The sequence below is a fragment of the Coregonus lavaretus genome (genome assembly GCF_964263955.1).
Source record: "Coregonus lavaretus genome assembly, chromosome: 37".
NCBI classification, from domain to species: domain Eukaryota; kingdom Metazoa; phylum Chordata; class Actinopteri; order Salmoniformes; family Salmonidae; genus Coregonus; species Coregonus lavaretus.
The window spans coordinates 21,431,989-21,454,455 of NC_140024.1; the positions used below are offsets into that span (position 1 = coordinate 21,431,989).

The 22,467-nt window shown below is 43.7% G+C and overlaps 1 protein-coding gene across 4 annotated transcripts; it reads left to right on the forward strand.

Moving 5' to 3' along the window:
- The first annotated feature begins 1,107 nt into the window (after positions 1-1,107).
- On the forward strand, positions 1,108-21,713 carry LOC311111114 (ubiquitin carboxyl-terminal hydrolase CYLD-like). 4 transcript variants are annotated; one of them, XM_084153787.1, is made up of 19 exons: positions 1,108-1,543; positions 3,812-4,184; positions 7,016-7,185; positions 8,617-8,860; positions 9,846-10,157; positions 11,347-11,452; positions 12,371-12,472; positions 12,952-13,068; positions 14,581-14,990; positions 15,376-15,541; positions 15,728-15,869; positions 16,313-16,435; positions 16,602-16,693; positions 16,801-16,867; positions 17,124-17,256; positions 17,652-17,760; positions 17,921-18,039; positions 19,342-19,558; positions 19,913-21,713. In XM_084153787.1, exons 2-19 carry the CDS (start codon positions 4,107-4,109, stop codon positions 20,095-20,097), a joined length of 2,892 nt encoding a protein of 963 aa, XP_084009913.1. In that variant the 5' UTR covers positions 1,108-1,543; positions 3,812-4,106; the 3' UTR covers positions 20,098-21,713. The 4 variants fall into 4 exon arrangements, with proteins under 4 accessions (XP_084009913.1, XP_084009915.1, XP_084009914.1 ...); XM_084153789.1 differs by lacking the exon at positions 12,952-13,068 and having other exon boundaries at positions 1,110-1,543; XM_084153788.1 differs by lacking the exon at positions 12,371-12,472 and having other exon boundaries at positions 1,110-1,543.
- Positions 21,714-22,467: the final 754 nt, after the last annotated feature.

A 22,467-nucleotide genomic window follows, 5' to 3' on the forward strand; every position in this document is an offset into this window, starting at 1 on the left:
TTGTAAAGTGGTTATCCCACTGGCTATAAGGGGAATGCACCAATTTGTAAGTCGCTCTGGATAAGAGCGTCTGCTAAATGACGTAAATGTAAAATGTAAATGTGGGGAGACTGATATCGCTGGATGTAAAGGTCTGTGCATTTTTATAACGTTATCACCTCCTTAGCATGCCTTTCTTCTTGACTAACTTCCCCCTTCTCTCTCCTCCACTCCCCCTATCCTCATGTCCTCTCCCTGTGCGGTTGGGGCCAGAACACTACGTTGGCTCATCCGTCTGTTTGTGGTTTATTTGTGGTCTGAGTGGGGTCTGCCTGCGGTCTTCCCTCCAGTGTAGACCTGACCTTCAGTAACCCTCTGATAGTCAGTCAGTCAAACTCTGTTTTAAAACCTTTTAACACAAAAACGTTGATTTTATTTTCATGCTGTTAGATGCTAGTAATTCATTCCTTGTATTGCATCTTCTGTTATCTGGGACGACTGGTGTTCTGGCCTTGACTGTTGGGGAGGGCTAGATGTATGACGGTCCCTGTAGCTCAGTTGGTAGCGCATGGCGCTTGCAACGCCACGGTTGTGGGTTCATTTCCCATGGGGGGCCAGTATGAAAATGTATGCACTCACTAACTGTAAGTCGCTCTGGATCAGAGCGTCTGCTAAATTACTAAAATGTCAAATGTGGGGGAGTACCAAGATCAGGCCAAGATGGAGGCACGGTGGCTTCAACACAGCGCCCCCTATCAGTCATCTAGAATATAGGGTCTGCCAAGGTTATCAGTAGTTACCACAGCCACAACGTCAAAATGGGCTATATGGTAAAAATTCACGAAAACAAAAATGTGCCTTTTGGTATTAATTTAAGATTGATTAGGGTTAGGCATAAGGTTAGCAGTGTGGTTAAGGTTAGGTTTAAATTGACGTTTTAAGAAGATACGTTGTAGATTTAGGCGGGCTTTAAGACTTTGTGGCTATGGTAACTAGTGAAGACCGCCTGCCAGGGAGACTAGTAGCAGGTTTAGAAACTGCTACTAGAGAGAACCCCTCATTCGCAGATTCTTCCATACCCGTCAACCAAACTCGTGGGAAAACCCCGGGGGGTGGGACTTAATGACTAACCTGAAGTTCCGCCAATTGGCACTTGCAATGGATGCAGATTGGCATATTTTGAGGTGACACAAGTTTCGGTGTAAATTGGTTTTGTAAATAATCTTTATTCCTCTCGCTATAAGGCCTGACTTCGTTTGTCTGTCACATAATATAAGTTTTGTGTGTCAGTATTTGTTAGTATAGTCTAAGAGTCGTTCAGAAAAATATCTACATTAAATGCCGTAGATAACATCCTCTGTTGCATGGGGGCAGCTAGCTAGCCATACTAGCTACTTTGGCTAGCTTGTTAGTTTCGAGGCTGTCATATCAGTTCTCAGCTGTCTTGCTATCAAGAAGCTAGCCAGTTAATTGTACAAACGTATCCAAACCTCAGTTACTAAAGGACCGCATTGGAATATGCATGTGACATGACACTCCAGCGCCGAACTGACGTTTGAATAAGGTAAGAAAACGAGCTAGCTAACGACGTTATGTCAAAATGCTAGCTACATTGTTTCGCGTGTTTCCTCGTCATACGTCAGATTATGATATGGATGCACCTGATCAAATGTTGCATGGTTTGCTATACTGGCTACCTAGCCCTACAGCAAACATATCCTAGTATATGTGCTGTTTTACACTAATTGACACGTTCCATGGGTGTTTTCACAATGAGGGTCCTTCCTCATCCTTGATTAAGCAAGGCCTGGCAGTGACACATTATTTCTTCTCTCGCGCATCATCACTCGCTGCTGTTGACTGGCTTTATTCAGTGATGTCACTGATGGGACATGCAAGACAACTGCTGCAATGATGATACAATTACTCTGCTGTTAATAATGTTTGATCTAATCTGTTGGGGCTTTTGAATGTTGTGATTGAAAATGGAAGCAAGATGGTGTGTTGTTTAGATAGTCAGTGTTGCATCCCAGTCATTTTATATTCAGGATGTCAGCACCATCAGTATGTGGCTACATTGTGCATCACACATTCACACTGTCAAAAGGCAAAGCAAAAGGGACAAGTGGGCTACTTTCAGAAGTAGTTGTCATGTGTCAGATAGCAGTAAGCACTGCAGTAGTACATGTTGTTGACCAAGGGTCATTCAATTATGTGTATTTTGAAAGGGCAATAGGCCTTTTCCCTTCACTCCTTCCTTATGGTAGACTACTAGAATAACATCACAACAAGTGTCTGTCGTATTCTTTTGCTAATTCCATGCTCCCTCATCAAGCTCAAATAGGGGCATGGTCAACTTTGCATGATAAACAACAACAAGTCCTCTATGTGAACATTTGAACTAGGAAAATTGATGTTATGCACTGATACGCAGCCTGAGAGGAGTTGCAATGCAAACCAAGGCGTTTGACTGCTTTAGTCTATGAATTCCCCCTCACAGCTCCCTTAACCCACTCTGACCTTATCTGATCATCACACAGCTAGGGGAAATCCAAAATGTCTCAAATTCTGAGTCAGGCCCGAGTGTGTTTGAATAACGGCTGGCTCAGAATCTATTTATGTAAATATTGACTGTAGTACCAAGGCCTATACGGCATCACCCATTTCTCATCTTAAGAGGAGAGTATCAACAGGTTTTGAGCATATTGTCTGACTGCTTCAAAATTGCCTTCTGGGTAAAGCCATTTGAATTCAATCAGTTTTTCGACAGCATCCCTGTCAACTTTCTATGGATGTTTGCCCATGGAAGGAGTATTCAGAAAGTGACTTTTTGGACCTGAATGCCAAAACATTCAGGAGGTAGAAGTGCTCAAAGTTGACCCATTTTGCATACCCCACCATACAATGAGACATCCATGTCTTCATCACTGGAAAAGATAAGAGGTTGAGCTGGATATAATTTAAAAGCTTACAAACAATGTTGTCAAACTATTTTAAAAAGTTTTTTAATAGAATGCCACTTTCTTTTTCCAGAAATTATAAAATAGTTTGACAACCCTGTTTGTAAGCTTTTAAACTGTATAAATCCCAAACTCTTGATCTTTTCCAGTGATGTTTCATGGTATGGTGGGGTATGCAAAATAAGTCAACTTTGAGCACCTTTATCTCCTGAATGTTTTGGCATTCAGGTACAAAAAGTCACTTTCTGAGCACTTATACGATGGGCAAATATGTATGGAAGGTTTCGTTCAAATCAAAAGGGATGCTGTCAAAAGTGATTGAATTCCTGATTTTACCCTTATGTCAAATTGTTTTGTCAGGAATCAGACTACAGGCAGTAACCTTTTTTTTTTAGGCCTATTTGGTTGCAAGATACCGGTAGTACACTAGGTTAGGCCTAATCATGTTTGTGCTCAACTGGTTTTCACCATCAGTTTTATGAGGTACAGTAGCAGCCTGCAGCTAATGGTGCAATCAGGCTTCACTCAGATAATAGGCCTACATTCTAATGAGGCTACATCCTGTTTGTTTAGATACCAGTTTTAATCTTTGAATGCCATTTATTCAGAGCTTATCCCAGATTTGTATTGCCTAAATGTTTTGTTGTTTTCCCGAAAAGGCACATTTCTAGCAAATCTTTTTAAAAAACAACTCAACCCTTATTTGGGTTAATATAGCCTAGCCATAGGCCAATTTTTGGGGGGAGAAATTGAGCTGGGATTTATGATAACGGTCAGTGATTCTAAATGGTCTAATAGAATTAACCTGGAGTCATTCCGTGACCTTTAACAATATTGTCATAATAACAACATGCCTTTCTTTTCATACACAGGTCCTACAAAGTACATTGGGGCATGCAGGCAGCCAGTTGAGACCGTCATGAGGGAAACCCAGGCCAGCAGGAGCCTGTGAGCGACCATACCACCCTCTCTGTCTACTCTGTATTCTAACCAGCCAACGTTCCCCTCAGGTGTTAGGTCTAGTTAATCTCTCACCCTTGCTATGCCCCTGTCACTGCTTTGGGGATAGAGGAACGGCCATAAAGGGAAGAGAGAGGTCCTTCATATTGGGTTAGTTAGACAGGCGGACCCTGTATTTCCCCCTGCTATGCCCCAGCTCCTACAGCCATGAGCTCTGCCCTGTGGAGCCAGGAAAAGCCCAGTGGGGGCTTCAGGGAGGACTGGCGCTTCTACATGGTGGTCAAGGTAAATATACTTATGTTTAAAGAGCCACTGAACATGCCGATTGGCACGTGTGTTTTTCTGTTGCTCATTAGAAAAAACAGATTTCAGTCTTGTAGGTGTGTTTCCTGACCGATTCCGCGTTTGGTTAATGATGCTTGTTCCCCATGAGCACTGTAGACACGGAAGCCTATTTCACTTCTTCAAAATCCGCAGAATGAATCTAAGATAACTCAAATCTGTAATTAATTTTGATGTTTTGGCTAAGGATTATATACAGTGGGGGAAAAAAGTATTTAGTCAGCCACCAATTGTGCAAGTTCTCCCACTTAAAAAGATGAGAGGCCTGTAATTTTCATCATAGGTACACGTCAACTATGACAGACAAAATGAGAAAAAAAAATCCAGAAAATCACATTGTAGGATTTTTAATGAATTTATTTGCAAATTATGGTGGAAAATAAGTATTTGGTCAATAACAAAAGTTTCTCAATACTTTGTTATATACCCTTTGTTGGCAATGACACAGGTCAAACGTTTTCTGTAAATCTTCACAAGGTTTTCACACACTGTTGCTGGTATTTTGGCCCATTCCTCCATGCAGATCTCCTCCAGAGTAGTGATGTTTTGGGGCTGTCGCTGGGCAACACGGACTTTCAACTCCCTCCAAAGATTTTCTATGGGGTTGAGATCTGGAGACTTGCTAGGCCACTCCAGGACCTTGAAATGCTTCTTACGAAGCCACTCCTTTGTTGTCCGGGCGGTGTGTTTGGGATAATTGTCATGCTGAAAGACCCAGCCACATTTCATCTTCAATGCCCTTGCTGATGGAAGGAGGTTTTCACTCAATCTCACGATACATGGCCCCATTCATTCTTTCCTTTACACGGATCAGTCGTCCTGGTCCCTTTGCAGAAAAACAGCCCCAAAGCATGATGTTTCCACCTCCATGCTTCACAGTAGGTATGGTGTTCTTTGGATGCAACTCAGCATTCTTTGTCCTCCAAACACGACGAGTTGAGTTTTTACCAAAAAGTTCTATTTTGGTTTCATCTGACCATATGACATTCTCCCAATCCTCTTCTGGGTCACCCAAATGCACTCTAGCAAACTTCAGACGGGCCTGGACATGTACTGGCTTAAGCAGGGGGACACGTCTGGCACTGCAGGATTTGAGTCCCTGGCGGCGTAGTGTGTTACTGATGGTAGGCTTTGTTACTTTGGTCCCAGCTCTCTGCAGGTCATTCACTAGGTCCCCCCGTGTGGTTCTGGGATTTTTGCTCACCGTTCTTGTGATCATTTTGACCCTACGGGGTGAGATCTTGCGTGGAGCCCCAGATCGAGGGAAATTATCAGTGGTCTTGTATGTCTTCCATTTCCTAATAATTGCTCCCACAGTTGATTTCTTCAAACCAAGCTGCTTACCTATTGCAGATTCAGTCTTCCCAGCCTGGTGCAGGTCTACAATTTTGTTTCTGGTGTCCTTTGACAGCTCTTTGGTCTTGGCCATAGTGGAGTTTGGAGTGTGACTGTTTGAGGTTGTGGACAGGTGTCTTTTATACTGATAACAAGTTCAAACAGGTGCCATTAATACAGGTAACGAGTGGAGGACAGAGGAGCCTCTTAAAGAAGAAGTTACAGGTCTGTGAGAGCCAGAAATCTTGCTTGTTTGTAGGTGACCAAATACTTATTTTCCACCATAATTTGCAAATAAATTCATTAAAAATCCTACAATGTGAATTTATGGATTTTTTTTCTCTCAATTTGTCTGTCATAGTTGACGTGTACTTATGATGAAAATTACAGGCCTCTCTCATCTTTTTAAGTGGGAGAACTTGCACAATTGGTGGCTGACTGAATACTTTTTTCCCCCACTGTATATATGGGCTCCCGAGTGGCGCAGCGGTCTAAGGCACTGCATCTCAGTGCTTGAGGCGGCACTACAGACCCCCTGGTTCGATTCCAGGCTGTATCACAACCGGCCGTGATTGGGAGTCCCATAGGGCGGCACACAATTGGCCCAGCGTCGTCCGGGTTTGGCCGGTGTAGGCCGTCATTGTAAATATGAATTTGTTCTTAACTGACTTGCCTAGTTAAATAAAGGTGTAAAAAATATATATATATATATATATATATATATATATATATATTTATTTTATTTTTTTTGTTATATTTGACTAAGGTGTTTGGTGCAGTATTTCTCAACTAAAAAAATGTGCGACGTGGTCTTATTTAAACAGTCTCACTGTCTATGCTATTGGATAGAGAGCAATCACTGCAGCGGTTCACCCCATGTTAGTGGGCAAATGGACGTCGTCAAATCAAAACCCTATCTTCATTTACCCATTGTGACGCACGGATGTTCCAAACTCTGTTTTAGACGTCCATTTTAGACTAACTTTATGAGCAAAATGATCCTATTTACACTTTGTAGTCAATATTTACAGTAGAATAACTGTTTCTGACTTTCTGATATTGATGCCACATAGGCCATTTTCAAAGGGATTCATCGCTTTTTAAAAGCAGTCGCTCTTTAAGAAATTACTGAATTTTGCTAGGTATTATTCAAGATTTTGTTCATGTTTATTTATTTATCGAGGCCTGTATCGAAAAGGGTTCCTTTTGTGTTTCATATTTTGTTGTTGTCTATTGTGTGTTTGAGAATAAATCAGGAAGATAAGTCCTGATGTACTAATGGGTATCTTCGATTATGTTTGAATTGGGTCTGTATTCCCTATATAGTGCACTACTTCTGCCCAATGGGGCCTGGTCAAAAGCAGTGTACTATATAGGGAATAGGGTGCCATTTCTGACACAGCCTGAGACCCTTAATAACTCAACAAAATTCCACTAAGGAGTGTACAGTGGAGAAGCCCCCCCAGAAGACCCTGAGGATCCCCCGGGGCAGCCTGGGACAGGCCTGCCAGGAGCGGAACAGCCTGGGGCGCACTCTGCCCCCCAGCAAGGGCAAGAGGAGCCTCCGTGTCCTGGACCAGACCAACGTGGTGCTGAGCCTGGATGAGCGGTTGGTCCATATCTAATTCATGGATAGTGACACTTTATCTTGCTATATAGCAATTTTGTAAAAAAGACAAGACAAAGTTTGAAAAATAACAATACTCACATTTTACATACTTTTGGTCATGTAGTGTATGTGGACACCTGCTAATCAAAAATCTAATTCCAAAATCATGGGCTTTAATATGCTTCTATAACAGCCTCCACTCTTCTGGGAAGGCTTTTCACTAGATGTTGGAACATTGGTGCGGGGACTTGCTTCCATTCAGCCATAAGAGCATTAGTGAGGTCGGGCACTGATGTTGGGCAATTAGGTCTGGCGCGCAGTCTGCATTCCAATTCATCCCAAAGGTGTTTGATGGGGTTGAGGTCAGGGCTCTGTGCAGGCCAGTCAAGTTCTTCCACACCGATCTCAACAAACCATTTCTGTATGGACCTCGCTTTGTGCACGGGGGCATTGTCATGCTGAAACAGGAAAGGGCCTTCCCCAAACTGTTGCCACATAGTTGGAAGCACAGAATCGTCTAGAATGTCATTGTCTGCTGTAGCGTTAAGATTTATCTTCACTGGAACTAACGTGCCTAGCCCGAACCATGATAAACAGCCCCAGACTATTATTCCTCCTCCACCAAACTTTACAGTTGGCACTATGCATTCGGGCAGGTAATGTTCTCCTGGCATCCGCCAAACCCAGATTCGTCCGTCGGACTGCCAGAAGGTGAAGCGTGAATCATCACTCCAAAGAACACGTTTCTACTTCTCCAGAGTCCAATGGCAGTGAGCTTTACATAACTCCAGCCAACGCTTGGCATTGCGCATGGTGATCTTAGGCATGTGTGCGGCTGCTCGGCCATGGAAACCCATTAAATGAAGCTCCCGACGAACAGTTATTGTGCTGACGTTGCTTCCAGAGGCAGTTTGGAACTTGGTAATGAGTGTTGCAAACGAGGACTGATGATTTTTACGCGCTTCAGCACTCAGCGGTCTTGTTCTGTGAGCTTGTGTGGCCTACCACTTCGCGGCTGAGCCGTTGTTGCTCCTAGACGTTATCACTTCACAATAACAGCACTTACAGTTGAACGGGGCAGCTCTAGCAGGGCAGAAATTTGACGAACTAACTTGTTGGAAAGGTGGCATCCTATGACGGTGCCACGTTGAAAGTGACTGAGCTCTTCAGTAAGGCCATTCTACTGCCAATTTTTGTTTATGGAGATTGCATGGCAGTGTGCTCATTTTTATACACCTGTCAGCAATGGGTGTGATTAACATTGCCGAATCCACTAATTTGAAGGCGTGTCCGCATACTTTTTTTATATATGTAGTGTGTGATATATTGACATGTTGTTTTTGTTACTTTAATACTTTCTTGTGTTATCCTGTGGGATTCAAATGCACATGTTGTTGTGTGTTTGATTTGCAACCAATTCATTCAATTCAGGGACGTCCTGGAGCTGGATGAGAAGCTAGCTGAGCTGCTGTTCCCCATCACCAACTGTGAGGAGCGCTATGCCCTGCTGTGCAACAAGCCCCGGCTGGAGCGGGCCAGAGACATCGACTGTGGCTCCAAGGTGCGCGTGCAGCTGCGTTCGGGGGATGAACCTTTGCCTGGGGTAGTCCGATTTAAAGGATCGCTCCTCCCCGACAGGGCTCTCTCCGGGGTCTGGTTTGGAGTGGAGCTGCTGGTGAGAAACCTCATCTTTACTATTCTTTTAAAATGCAATTTGTAATGCATTTTGTAAGCAACTGACCCTCAGTTACGTATATAGAGTAGAAACTTCACTTATGTTATGTGTGTGTGATATTGCCTATAATTTGGTCTTTGTGAAATGTTCCTTGAGGATTTCATAACAGCTAAAGCTAGTAAATGGACTCTCTCTCTTGCCGTAGCCTACGTTCTGTAAAGATGAGGTAAAGTAGCGGGCTACAAAGGCTTGTTTATTGGAGCACAATGTTGTGTTTATTCCTCTTGTAGGCTGGGTGAGTGGGTGAAGGAGCTGGACGAGAGGCAAGGCTGACCGTTGCTCACTATAAAGGGTTTAGCACATTCTTGGATTTCAGATCAGCGTCTTGATTGAATGCCAGACTTGTATCACAATTCAGAATACTTACCACACATTTACAGTCAACAATGTTTACTTCTTGTCTTGATCATACACACATAAATTGAACAATGCCAATACTGAAAAGCCCTACATGGCATTCAAGAAGAAGTGCAGTGTTGCAGTGTATAGGATCATGGAACTACACCCTGTAACTGTCCATTATCCCTGTGTAATAGCAAATATTATTCAGTTTGGCGCCTGCCGGCTACTCTGCAATGAAACATTTTGAGTATGCTGTTATGCCCTCCGCAGTATCGATCTGAAACCGTCATCATCCCAGATGTATGATGTTCCCTCCCCTGTAGAATGCTGAGTAGGCAGGTTACTGTAGCTGAGCTCACCTCACTGTAATGAGAGCTCATGCCTCTTGTATCAGCTCAGCCCAGTGTTAGGCTTTTCCTGTGATGGTTAGTCTAGGGTTAGGGATGGGGTTAGGCTAAGGGTCAGGGTTATTCTTGGGCATTACTGGGTGAGGGGTTAGCGTGACGGAGTAAGCTACATGCGACTGGCACTCACAGGTTATCCCACGTTTAACATACTGTATGTAACCTATGCCTCTTCCTAGGAGGAGGGCAGAGGCCAGGGCTTCACAGAGGGCTCCTACCAGGGCAGACAGCTGTTCCGCTGTGAGGATGAGTGCGGGGTGTTCGTGGCCCTGGACAAGCTGGAGCTGTGGGAGGAGGAGGAGGAGGAGGAGCTGGGGGAGCTAGAGGTTGATCACGTCACCCTGGTGGAGGAGGAGAGAGATTTCCATCTGCTGGAGCTCAACTCCAGGGTCCTGGTCCAGACCAGAGAGGGGCCAGAGAGGGGAACCATCATCTTCTGTGACCTGCTGCCTGGGAACGAGAGCCTGGGGTACTATGTGGGAGTAGACATGGTAAGGGTCGAGACGCTGGTCCCATACAGGGGCCTCACTGAGTACAACCTGCTCCTGTGTGCTGTAGAATGGCAGACTGGCAATGTAAATGCTGTTAACACTAGGTGAAGGTGAAATGTCCACCCTAAATATTATATAATAATGCTATATTTATAGAACATGGCTAACAACTTATAAATTACATCTCAAGTTAAGCAAGAGCCTAGTTCAAGTAGCCCATGTAAGGTTGTTTGTGTGATTTGATTATTGTCTATCCAGAAAAGCAAAGATCATTCATATTATTTATTTAGCAGTCTAACAACCAGCTGCTGGTGTCGATGTTTACTGTTGCCAATGTAATCAGATAGCATAGCAGTTAAGGATAGGGAACATGCATAATGACAGAGGCATTTGACTGCTGGTTGTTAGTAGCAGCAGCAGCAGGGAGCCCACTCAGTCTACTCTGGCCTGGGACACACACAAAGGGCAGTAGTCACGCGGGGAGCTGGGGAGTGAGGTAAAGATGCAGGCTGAGCCCCCAATGGCACCCTATTCCCTATGCAGTGAACTACTTTTGACCAGAGCTCAATGGGCTCTGTTCAAATGTAGCGCAGCTAAATAGGCAATAGGGTGCCATTGGAGACGTAGCTACAGCACTGGGCTGTATGACCAGTAGCATGGCACAGGGCCAGCGGGTTGGCCGGGCAGCCGAGGAAAGGAGAGGAGAGTCCACTGCTCCGTCCGCTCTGCTCCAGCCTCGCCCAGCACGCAGAGAGAATCAACAACACTGACAGGCCATATACAAAACAGCTTAGTGTTAAGACTATATTCGTGTAACGTTTTTGTTTATTTGGATCTATTTTAGCCCACAATGGGGCCAACATTCCAAGAGTACATACATTAGTGTGGTGGAGTGGGGCAACCAGTACTGGAGAACTTTGACCCTGCTTCCTGGGGATTGGAATAACCCCTCTGTTTTGAAGACGCGGGGAGGTACATTTGAGAAACGTAGGGAGGGAAGGTTAAGAGGGGAGTTGAAGTGCAGACGGAGGCCCATTACTGGGTGGAGGGGGTAGTTGACTGGATAGAGAAGAGCTGTAGTAGTAATGCCAGTGCTGCTGCTGAGACTGAGACTGGGACTGTAAGTACAGGTTTTAGGAGATGAGGAACGCCCGCAGGAGTAATCGGTTGCTGTCTCCGACTCTTCCAGGACAATCCTATTGGGGACTGGGATGGCGTTATCGACGGGAAGCTGCTGTGTAATTTCGCCAGTCTGGAGCACACCCGTCTAGTCCCCATCTGTGACGTAATGCCAGGTGAGTCGGGCGGTCCGGTAGTCTATTCTCTCCTTTTTCTCTCACATCGAATGTGTATTGATATTTCAATTCATAACAATTTCATCAAGTGCAAATAGATATTTTTGAAATATTCTCTCCCTTAATTGAATTCTATAAATTCTAACTGAAGAAGCTTCAGTATTGTCAGTTGGCCATATAGTCAGTTAGGCAGTTATGAGTGTAGTATTTATGGTGGGGGGTGAGTGAACACAGTAGCACTAAGCGGAGTGTTGTGTGTTAGTGTTTAATGGCAGCAGCATCAGTAACAGAGGCTCTTTTGTTTGACGGCTCTGCTTGTTTTTGAAAGTCAAGTGAGATGCTGCTCCTCTCAGCCTCTTTGTTCTAGCCATTGGTTTTATTGATTTGTTTGTGTGTGGTGTCTGACTCTGAACCCCAACAATGGTTCAGATGCTTTGATGTTCTTGGTCTTCTTGGACATTCTTGAAGTGTGTGTGGTGGGGGGTTCGTACGTTTCATTAATGCATTTTCTCTTTGAAAAGCTTTTTGCTCTCTGAAACTTAAGACTGATCATGTTGACCTGTACTTGAAAGTCTATGGTATTGAGTGAAAGTATGCTTTTCACTTTGCATCAATCTCCTGTAGATTTTGTGACTAACTAAGTAAATACCGGTATATTGCACAATTATAAAGACCTTCCCACTGCTTTACCAGGCCCCACAGCCACCAATCATGATTAGGCCTATTATTGTAGCAGGCCTATACTCTGTAATGGTGCTATGATGGGGGGGGGGGTGTATTACTGTATACCTGCCAGAACCAGCACCTGCAACAAGACACACGGCTGTGAACTGTAGGGTTTTCACTTGTTTTTGCACAGGGGGATGTGTATATCAGTGTTGTTGAACACTGTTGTTATACTGGGCTCTGTGTTTACAGAGTACTCCATGCAGGACCAGAGGCTGCAGAAGCACAGTTTTGCCCCCAGAGGCAGCAGCAGTGACAAGTCGTCCTCTGGCCAAAGCAAACCAAAGAGCAAAGGTACTGCTGCTGGCTTCAAGTGCATGTACTAGCTAACACTATAACACTTTAACATGGTGTTAGTGTGCTGACGTGATATTAGCTGAGGGTTCTGTCATTGGAATGTTGTGAGGGAAATCATATCAATAAGTCATGATGACTGAGTTTTGGAAAATGTAAGACGTTTTGCCAGATTCCTTTTGTGTGAATGTCCAATTTGGATTCCAGAGCTTATGTGAATGGTATGGAGTGGTGAGAGTTACTGAACCGTTGTGTTCCTTGCATGGCTACTGAACTGCTCAGTGTGCTGAGGATCTGCCTCCCCGTTCCGCCTCTCTATCCCTTTCTCTCTCTCTCTCTCTCTCTCTCTCTCTCTCCTCTCCACACCCATCCTGCTGTCATTAATGACAGTGTCTGCTTTGAACAACCAGCCAAAAACACACACAGCAAACACACACCTGCTTCTTTTCTGTTTCTCTGTTGACTTGTGTTATCTCCAGGCTTAGGTCTTCAGTGTGGGAGTAGAAGCAAGTCAGAGTTTTATTATACTTTAAATGGCAGCTCTGTTGACCACCCAGTCCAGGCCAAATCCAAAAGCACATGGTACATTGATGAAGGTAAAACACCAGCAAGATACAGTACTGAGACTCCCAACTGTCTTGATAGCAGGGTCCTGTTAATGCATGGTTGATCTACAGGATTAATTTACCAATCAGTGAACAAATAAAGAATGCGTTTGAGCTTTAACTTAATTATTGTATTGTTTTGGTAGATAACATTACATTGTTATTTAAATCTTACTGTGATTTGAATAAGTAGCTTGCTATCAAGACTAAGGCTGTGACGATACCAGTATCGAGATATATTTTTTCCATGGCAGAAATGACAACACGAAGCAGGTCAAACTCTTTGGTCCTTTAAAATACCTGCTGTGTATGTAAAATAATGTGTTCTATAGCTTGGAAAATAAATAAATATGACTGGTTGACAACATAATGAGGTTCTGTTTTACTAAAGAAGTTAAATCCGCTTATTGTTTTGTTTCCTTGCCACGAAACTGGTAACGTCCCGGCCCTAATCAAGACCATTCACTGAGAGTCCTCTCTCTATTCATTCCCATTGACTGTGAGGTCCACCTGCATGGTGTAATTGGTGTGGCATGGTCTTCATTAAATCACAAAAAGGCTTTTAATAATGCTTTAATAAAAGTGGACAGAAGTAACGTTTCTTACATGTATTCTCTCTCAGAATAATTAAATTAGGTAAAGTGCTGTACTTTATTCTTGATAGTTTCCTGTAAGCATTAGTGAAAGCCTTCAGTACTGGGTGTAAGTGAGGACATGGATATGTTTTATGGGGGATGGTGTGGGGTAGTTTAGGAAGGTAAAAGTTGTACCATTGTCTTCATCTGTGGTGATGATCATGTTCCTTACAGCATGGTGGTGATGAATGGATAATTGACAAGGAAACCAAGGGATTGAAAATGATTGAGCCATGTAAAGCCTGTGTAAAGTTATGGAGCTATCAGTGGACTCTAGGGTGAGGAAGACCTAGTGGAGATGACTCCTCTATGTTGCAGGAATGAGAGCAATCCTGTCACAGCTGCTCTCTCTGTTCTGTTTCATCACCTCTTTTGTTTCTCATCACTGCCTTCTCCCCATATGTTCCGGTCCATCATATTCATATGTGGTGGTGGATTGTATTATTTTCCATTGGTGATGTGACTCACCCATCTCTCTTCTGGTTTATTCTGTGGCTGTCTCCATGTGGAGGCATTTAGATTTTCTCAACATGTTCACAGTGACACAAATATTTACATTTTCGACTCCCATGGGAGGTAAATAAAAACGTCCTTGTGTCACACAAGGTATATTTTGTGGTTCTGTTTACAGTGAATGTAAAAATGTGTATACACTTTATAGTGAAAGTGTTATAAGCCAACGTTATATTTGGTTTGCTAATGCTGATATGAAGCTGTGACACCACCTAGACTCTCCCTATTCAGAACGTTGGCAAATGTTCACGACAAAGTAGAATTAATATCTGAGTCCACATTGCTAGAAGCTCTCTGTCAGTGTAATATCTGCTGCAGTGAAAATTGATTGTCAGTTTGTTGTTTTCCTCTGCAGTCGGGGAGGACCCTGCCAAGTCCCTCACAGACACGCCCCCTGACTTCAATGAAGCCACTCCTCCTACCAGGGCCCCGCCCTCTGCTTCCTTGTCCAATGACAACAAGTTCCACTCCCTGCCCTTCAGCCTGAGCCGTAAGACTGGGCCCAATGGCAGCATGAGCCATGGACCCCTCTCCCTCTCCGTCCAATCAGTGATGGGAGAGCAGATGCAGATGCCAGAGCCCCCTTCCCCTACCCCTCCCTCCCCGCGGCCCCCCTCTCCCCCCAACTCTCGCGGGGGTGGGGGTGTGCCTGGTCTGGAGGTGGGGTCCCTGGTGGAGGTGAAGGAGAACCCGCCACTGTGTGGGGTCATCCGCTGGGTGGGGCTGCCCCCGGGACTACCGGAGCCACTGGCTGGCCTGGAGCTGGTGAGAGATCATTACACTGACAGGAAGGATTGTCTCTTTGTAGCTTCTGAGACCTGGCTATTTTGTCTTGTGTTTTCCCCAATAACATTGTCACAACAAGTGAATTAAGGATTTAAGGAAACCATCAGTGAAACAACGTTGTTTTAAAATGAATAGTAGAACCATCCAAATCCATTGTTTGCTACGGTTTGGAATTAACATGTTTATTTACATTTTACATTTACATTTTAGTCATTTAGCAGACGCTCTTATCCAGAGCGACTTACAGTTAGTGAGTGCATACATTTTTCATACTGGTCATTACTAGCTATATGTTTAGTCTAATAGCATACGGCTAACTGCACTGATAACATCATGATGGCCTTGTCTGGTTCTGCTCTCTCAGGAGGAAGAGTGTGTTGGCTGTACAGACGGCACCTTTCAAGGTACCCGCTACTTCAGCTGCGCGCCCAAGAAGGCCCTGTTTGTGAAGCTGAAATGCTGCCGGCCTGACTCCCGCTTTCCCTCCCTACATCACTCCTCCAACCCCATAGAGAGATGCAACTCTATCGGTGAGTCACTGGTGTCACCTGTCAGTCCTGCGCTGAATTACAAATTGACCCCTAGCCCCTACCCTAGGTACTCCCTAGGTACTCCCTAGGATTGGACGGGTAAAAGCAATATGGGGACATTTCCTCCCAGCTAAGCAGTCCTGCCCAGGATTGTCAACTTAATCTTCACTGTTTGTGTCTGTCCAGCTTTCGGGGGTTATCTGAGTGAGGTGGTGCATGAGAACACTCCTCCACGCACTGAGAATGATGGTCTGGACGTCATGGTGGGCAAGAAGAAAGGTATCCAGGGCCACTACAACTCCTGCTACCTGGACTCCACACTCTTCTGGTAAGGACATAGGAGAGAGATCTCTGAGTTTTCTCTTCTTCTTTGCGAGTTCTTAACCTCCTCATTCCTATGTCACTGTAGTTAAAGGCCCAGCGTAGTAAAAAATTTGATTTTCCTGTGTTTTATAAATATATTTAGACATTATGAGGTTGGAATAATACTGTTTTAATATAATACTGGAATAAAGCCTGTTTTGGTGGGATGGAGTTTTAGGTAAATTAGTTAATAGACCAATAATAAAGAGATCCAAACCTCTCACCCCTCCCCACTCAGACCACTCCCAGACAGTCCTAGCAAAAGTATTGCTTGAGAATTTGCTAAGAAGCCATTTTTGTTTCTTTTGGACCATTTTAATTGAAAACAATCACACTAAGGTACTTCATAGTCTTTTTAGTCTCTCAACAGGGAAAATAAATGGTTTCTTTTCTCTTTCCCCTCTTTAGTCTCTTCTCCTTCAGCTCAGTCCTGGACACGGTTCTGCTGAGGCCGAGGTCCAAGACTGACGTAGAGTATTACCGAGAGACACAGGAGCTGCTGCGCACAGAGATAGTCAACCCCCTGCGCATGTAAGTAGGAAATTGCTCTTCGTGTTTTGTTCACAGACACATTCATTCAGTATAATGTAATGTGGCAAACCAATGCTTAACATGTGATTTTAACACTTTAATTAGTTTTCTAGACACAGTATCATAACTGTGAGATCCTCTGATTCTATTTCCATTTGTCTTGTAGACACGGATATGTGTGCGCCACTAAAGTGATGAAGCTCAGAAGGATACTGGAGAAGGTAGAAGCTGCCTCAGGGTTCACATCTGAAGAAAAAGGTGTCTGATGCCTTTATCAAAATATTAAAGTGTTGGGGTTTTGTTATAAATGTCATAAACTTGTTCTAAATGTCTTATAAACTTAATGTTCACCTTTCACCTCACAGATCCTGAGGAGTTCCTCAATATTCTGTTCCATCACATATTGAGGGTGGACCCCTTACTCAAGCTGAGGTCAGTCTACATTAAACATACTCATAAACATATCCTCTTGTTATTGCTTATCTAAAGTATTTCTGCAAATAGTATGAAAATGTATGCACTCACTTAACTGTAAGTCGCTCTGGATAAGAGCGTCTGCTAAATGACTAAAATGTAAATAGTATACACATTTAAGAATATTTAGACATAAATCTAAGCTGAGCTCAAATTAGTACGATTTCCCATGTATTCTTACACATGATATCCTGTTTGTATCTGTCGTGTCTAGGTCGGCAGGTCAGAAGGTTCAGGACTGCTACTTCTACCAGATCTTCATGGATAAGAAGGACAAAGTGGGCGTGCCAACCAGCCAGCAGCTCATAGAGTGGTCCTTCATCAACAGTGACCTCAAGTTTGCTGAGGTGATCTGTCTGTCTGTATGTCTATGTCTGTCTGGCTGTCTGTCAGTGGTTGGGTTGCGCAGGGTTGAATCATTTGCTGATTGCAATCAAGAAGCAATTCATTCTAGGAGCATGAAGGGAGAGTCAACTTGACTATCAATTCTAATGATTAGCTGAGTTAATCAATGAAAGGCTGAGCTACAATGGAAATTGGCAGGATCAGTAGCTTGTATTCCGTTGGGTGTGACTTTGTAGAATATAGTGTAGACCACATACAGTTCTCTTTTGTGGAATTTAAGTGGGATGTTGTTTGCTCTGCTGTCACCAATCCGGTGCTTTATATTCAGGATTTGTTTGTTATGTAACAGCTGTTCCTCAGTAAGTGACTTCATGCTTCTTCTCTTCTCTCTGTTCAGGCTCCTTCCTGCCTTATCATCCAGATGCCTCGCTTTGGGAAGGACTTCAAGATGTTCAACAAGATCTTCCCCTCACTAGAGTTAGACATCACAGACTTACTTGAAGACAGTGCGTAAAAATGTATTTTATTTGAATGTGGTTGAAGTTGGATTATCATTATTGAATGTGATGGAACTGTTTTCCATATCAGAAATCTACTGTTCTCCATCGACATATGGTTGTGTGTGGGTGTGTATAGTCTTAACCCTCAACCTTGTGTTTCTCTCAGCACCCAGGGAGTGTCGAATCTGCGGGGGTCTGGCTCTGTATGAATGCAGAGAGTGCTACGAGGACGGTGACATCACTGCCGGGAAGATAAAACAGTTCTGTGAAAAGTGCAATACACAGGTAACAGACAGAGAGCGCCATTTCACCAACATAGAAACTAAGGGGATCTCATCAGGGACTTGCATGAGTTGTAAAGCAGTGTAGTTCCAGTACAATCCACTTGGGGGTGACAAGTCCTAAGGAATGACTGAGTTTCATGTAACTTTCTAAATTATATTATAAACTGGGTGGTTTGAGCCCTGAATGCTGATTGGCTGACAGCCGTGGTATATCAGACCGTACACCACGGGTATGACAAAACATTTATTTTTACTGCTCTAATTACATTGGTAACCAGTTTATAATAGCAATAAGGCACCGCAGGGGTTTGTGGTATATGACCAATATACCACGGCTAAGGGCTATATCCAGGCACTCCATGTTTCGTCTTGCATAAGAACAGCCCTTAGCCGTGGTATATTGGCCATATACCACACCCCCTCGTGCCTTATTCCTTAAATAACTTATAGCTCAAGACAAAAGTGTCAGAGGAAGGCCCTCAAAATTGTCAAAGACTCCAGCCACCCTAGTCATAGACTGTTCTCTCTGCTACCGCACGGCAAGCGGTACCGGAGTGCCAAGTCTAGGTCCAAAAGACTTCTCAACAGCTTCTACCCCCAAGCCATAAGACTCCTGAACAGCTAATCATGGCTACCCGGACTATTTGCACTGCCCCCCCACCCCATCCTTTTTACGCTGCTGCTACTCTGTTAAGTATTTATGCATAGTCACTTTAACTCTACCCACATGTACATATTACCTCAACTACCTCAACTAGCCGGTGCCCCCGCACATTGACTCTGCAACGGTACCCCCCTGTATATATAGCCTCCCTACTGTCACTTTATTTTACTGTATATATAGCCTCCCTACTGTCACTTTATTTGACTTCTGCTCTTTTTTTCTCAACACTTTTTTTGTTGTTTTATTCTTACTTTTTTTGTTTAAAATAAATGCACTGTCGGTTAAGGGCTGTAAGTAAGCATTTCACTGTAATGTCTGCACCTGTTGTATTCGGCGCATGTGACCAATAAAATTTGATTTGATTTGATTTGAAAAGTGGAAATATTTACCTCGAACTTTGAGGCACATTTGTGAATATTTTTGCCAAACTCTCAGTGAATATATGCGTAATTAATTAAAAAAACTCATGAATTGTGAAACTTGTCATTCTTCAGTTTATTCTTTACACTGTAGTTGCCATCGATCTATGAGAACTGTTATTAGACATATTTATAACTATTGCATAGAAATACTTACAAAATCCCCAAGAAATAGATAAATACTTATTTACAACCATTATGTGTGTGTGTGTTCCCTCAGGTTCACCTCCACCCGAGGAGGAAGTCCCATCGCCACGGGAAGCTGTCCGTCCCCAAGGAGCTGCAGGAGGGTGTGTGGCGGCAGGGTAGCTTCCCTCGCCAGCGGATGGAGCTGTTCGCCGTGCTCTGCATCGAGACCAGTCACTACGTGGCCTTCGTCAAGTACGGCCACCAAGACTCCGCATGGCTCTTCTTCGACAGTATGGCCGACCGCGACGGTATGGGGAGAAAAGTCTTCTTTAGGAGTTATTGGATGACTTTTAGTTTTTTTTATTGTTGGGGAAATGTGTATTGGATAATTTAGTCTTTTGTATTGTTGGGGAAACAATATTTTGAATCATTTACAAAATTATTATGAACTGTCAAACCAGCTATTTTTCCGATATTGGCCGTTTGTCTCATTGTTCATAATTATGAATAGATATTCAGTTCAATAGTAAATATTTTGGATTCAAGCTTTAGGTATATCCCTCAAATCACACATAGAAATTATATTACATAGAAATATAACTAGAACACTTCTTGCTTTAATACCACAGTTCTGAGTGCTCTGTGTGTTTGTTGTTCCATAGGAGGGCAGAATGGCTTCAACATCCCCCAGGTGTCTCCGTGTCCGGAGGTGGGGGCCTATCTGAAGATGACCCCTGAGGAGCTGCACGCCCTGGACCCCAAGAGCATCCAGGGCCAGGCCCGCCGTCTGCTGTGTGACGCCTACATGTGCATGTACCAGAGCCCCACCATGAGCCTGTACAAGTAGAGCCCCCGGGGCAGGAGACTCCCAGACAGACAGACAGACAGACAGACGGGAGAGCTGCAGTCCAGAGCTCTCTCCCTCAGTCCCCACCACCACCTCCTCAATGCCTGCCCCTGTCTCCTCAGTCTACTCTGCCCAAAGTGAAGAGACTAAAAGAGAAAAGAAAAAAGCTTATTTGCACTGTGCATTTGTTGAAGTGTTGTTCTTCATGTTTTCCCTCTGTGGTGAACAACAAAACAAGCTGATCTTGCCGTCAGTAGCTTCCCTGTGCCTCGTAGCTGAGTGGTGGGGGTCGGTGGTCGATGGAGACACGAGAAGCCCGCTGAATATTATTCTCTCCCTGTGGAGAGGAAGAGAGGGAGAAGGAGAGCGAGAGAAGGGGACAACATGCTCGTCTCGGCTGACTAAACATGCAAAACAAAAACAAGCCGTGTTAATGGAAGGACAGAGGCCTCCTCATTTACCTAAAGCAGGGGGAGTCCTGCTTTTCTTAATCAGTGTAAGAGATGGGAGCTCTCCATAATTCAACTCATAGTGGAAATAATGCCATGTTCAAAACCCTCAACCAACTGTGGATACTGTTTAAACAGCTTGTCTTAAGACCTCCTTAGTACCATGATCCATTGTGTCAGATGTGTACCACCACCAACAGTATATTTATGTCAACGGACTATAGCATTAGGATCAACCAGAATACCTTGGGTTGCATATTTCCCAATTATACCTCGGTATAGCCGGTTGTTTGACAGTTCTCCATGCAGTCAAGAGGACAGGTGAGGTACTGTAAAGCCTGGCAGGTGTTTTTGAGTTAACAGTTTGTTGTGGAAAAATTCAGCTGAACTTTTCAATTTAGATTTTTCTGTTTTGTAAGTCTGAAGGCGTTGTGTGTCAGAAAACTAAATTATTTTATATCTAAACTTTTAACTGCACTCAAGACATAGCAAACCCCTGCTTGGCATTTGTCATTCTCAAGACCTATCTATCTGATGAGAAAAACAGTATTAGCCTTTTGTGTCTTTTTCATACATTTGTGACAGTCAACTCCCCAACCATGGATCAAAATCAAATAACTTCAAAAACAGTAAATGCCTAATTATATTTTAATCAAAATATATTTACATTATCGTATTTCCTTTTTTTTAAGGAAATAAATAATATATATTAAATATAAGCTTTCTGGTACTCCTCCTCTCATCTCTCACCAGATATTGAAGTGAGTTCTTGTGATTCATGCTGTCCCATTAATACTACTGAATGTTACCACCAGTGGCATGCTGGGTAGTGTAGTTTAATGTCATGATGGAGGCCTGATTGGGAGGTTCAATGCTAGTTTCCAGATGACTACAACCTCCACAAAGCCCCATTGTGATTGTTTTCCCAGGGACCCCCAAAGGGGACAATATTACTGTGTGCGCTTGTTTCTGCACTGCTGAAGTTTAATGCTCGTCACAGACAGACAGGAGGACTTTCTTTACTCCATGGGAGCCTGTGAGTCTCTGATATGGAGATCTATAAACATTGACTTGTGCATCTATCTGTACAGTATAAAACGTATATAACGAATGGAAATTAATGTCAGTGCTGTTCTCGTAAATGTTAACTAAATTAAAACCTATGTTTTGAAAGGTATGAAAAGTGTTTATTTGTGTGTTGGAGATGTTTGCCGTATGCGTCTGATGGCAGTTGGCTTTGTTTGTTGCGTCTGAGTGCATTGCGGTACGCTTGTCGTGTAGCTTAATGACGGCTCTGGTGTGTGTCCGTGTCCTCACCTGTCACAGAGGTGCGGGTCTCATTAGCATGGTGTCTCTGCAGGGGCTCAGCACAGCGGGAGCGCTGCTCTGGTCAATGCGTCTGTCAGAGAGACGGCGTGCAGATGGGACTAACCTCCCCATGGGCAGAGACATAGCAGCTGGGCACAGGTCAGACTGGGGGCTCGAGGGCCAGACAGCACAGGGAACACAAGGTTCTATTTTCTTCTCTTTCTCACCTCAAACTACAGTCCCCACTGGAAAAGGCAGAAATAATTTTAACATACCTCTGATAAATCATTGTTAAAATAGTGGAAAGGGTATACTTTTTGGATTAGTCATAACCCGCTGGGCACAGACTTCAATTCAACGTCTATTCGACGTGGTACAACGTAATTTAATTAAAATGGCGTGGAAACAACATTGATTCAACCAGTGTGTGCCCAGTGGGAAGAGTTTAACCCATAGGTACATTTCCAGCTCAGTGAGTGACTTGCAGTGCCTGTCTGTGAGCACTGCAGTATTTCAAGCTCTTGAGAAAAGTCTCTCATCTGTGTTTGAGCAGTTGCTGACAATGTGTGAGCAAGTGGGTTTATGCCTTTAGTCATAGGATTATTACAATATA

What these genes read in the sequence shown, in the direction of transcription:
- LOC311111114 (XM_084153787.1), top strand. Translation starts at nt 4,107, where the DNA reads ATGAGCTCTGCCCTGTGGAGCCAGGAAAAGCCCAGTGGGGGCTTCAGG. An exon ending in GTGCTGAGCCTGGATGAGCG is followed by an intron (nt 7,186 to 8,616) that starts GTTGGTCCATAT and finishes CATTCAATTCAG; the next exon opens with GGACGTCCTGGAGCTGGATG. An exon ending in AGAGAGATGCAACTCTATCG is followed by an intron (nt 15,542 to 15,727) that starts GTGAGTCACTGG and finishes GTGTCTGTCCAG; the next exon opens with CTTTCGGGGGTTATCTGAGT.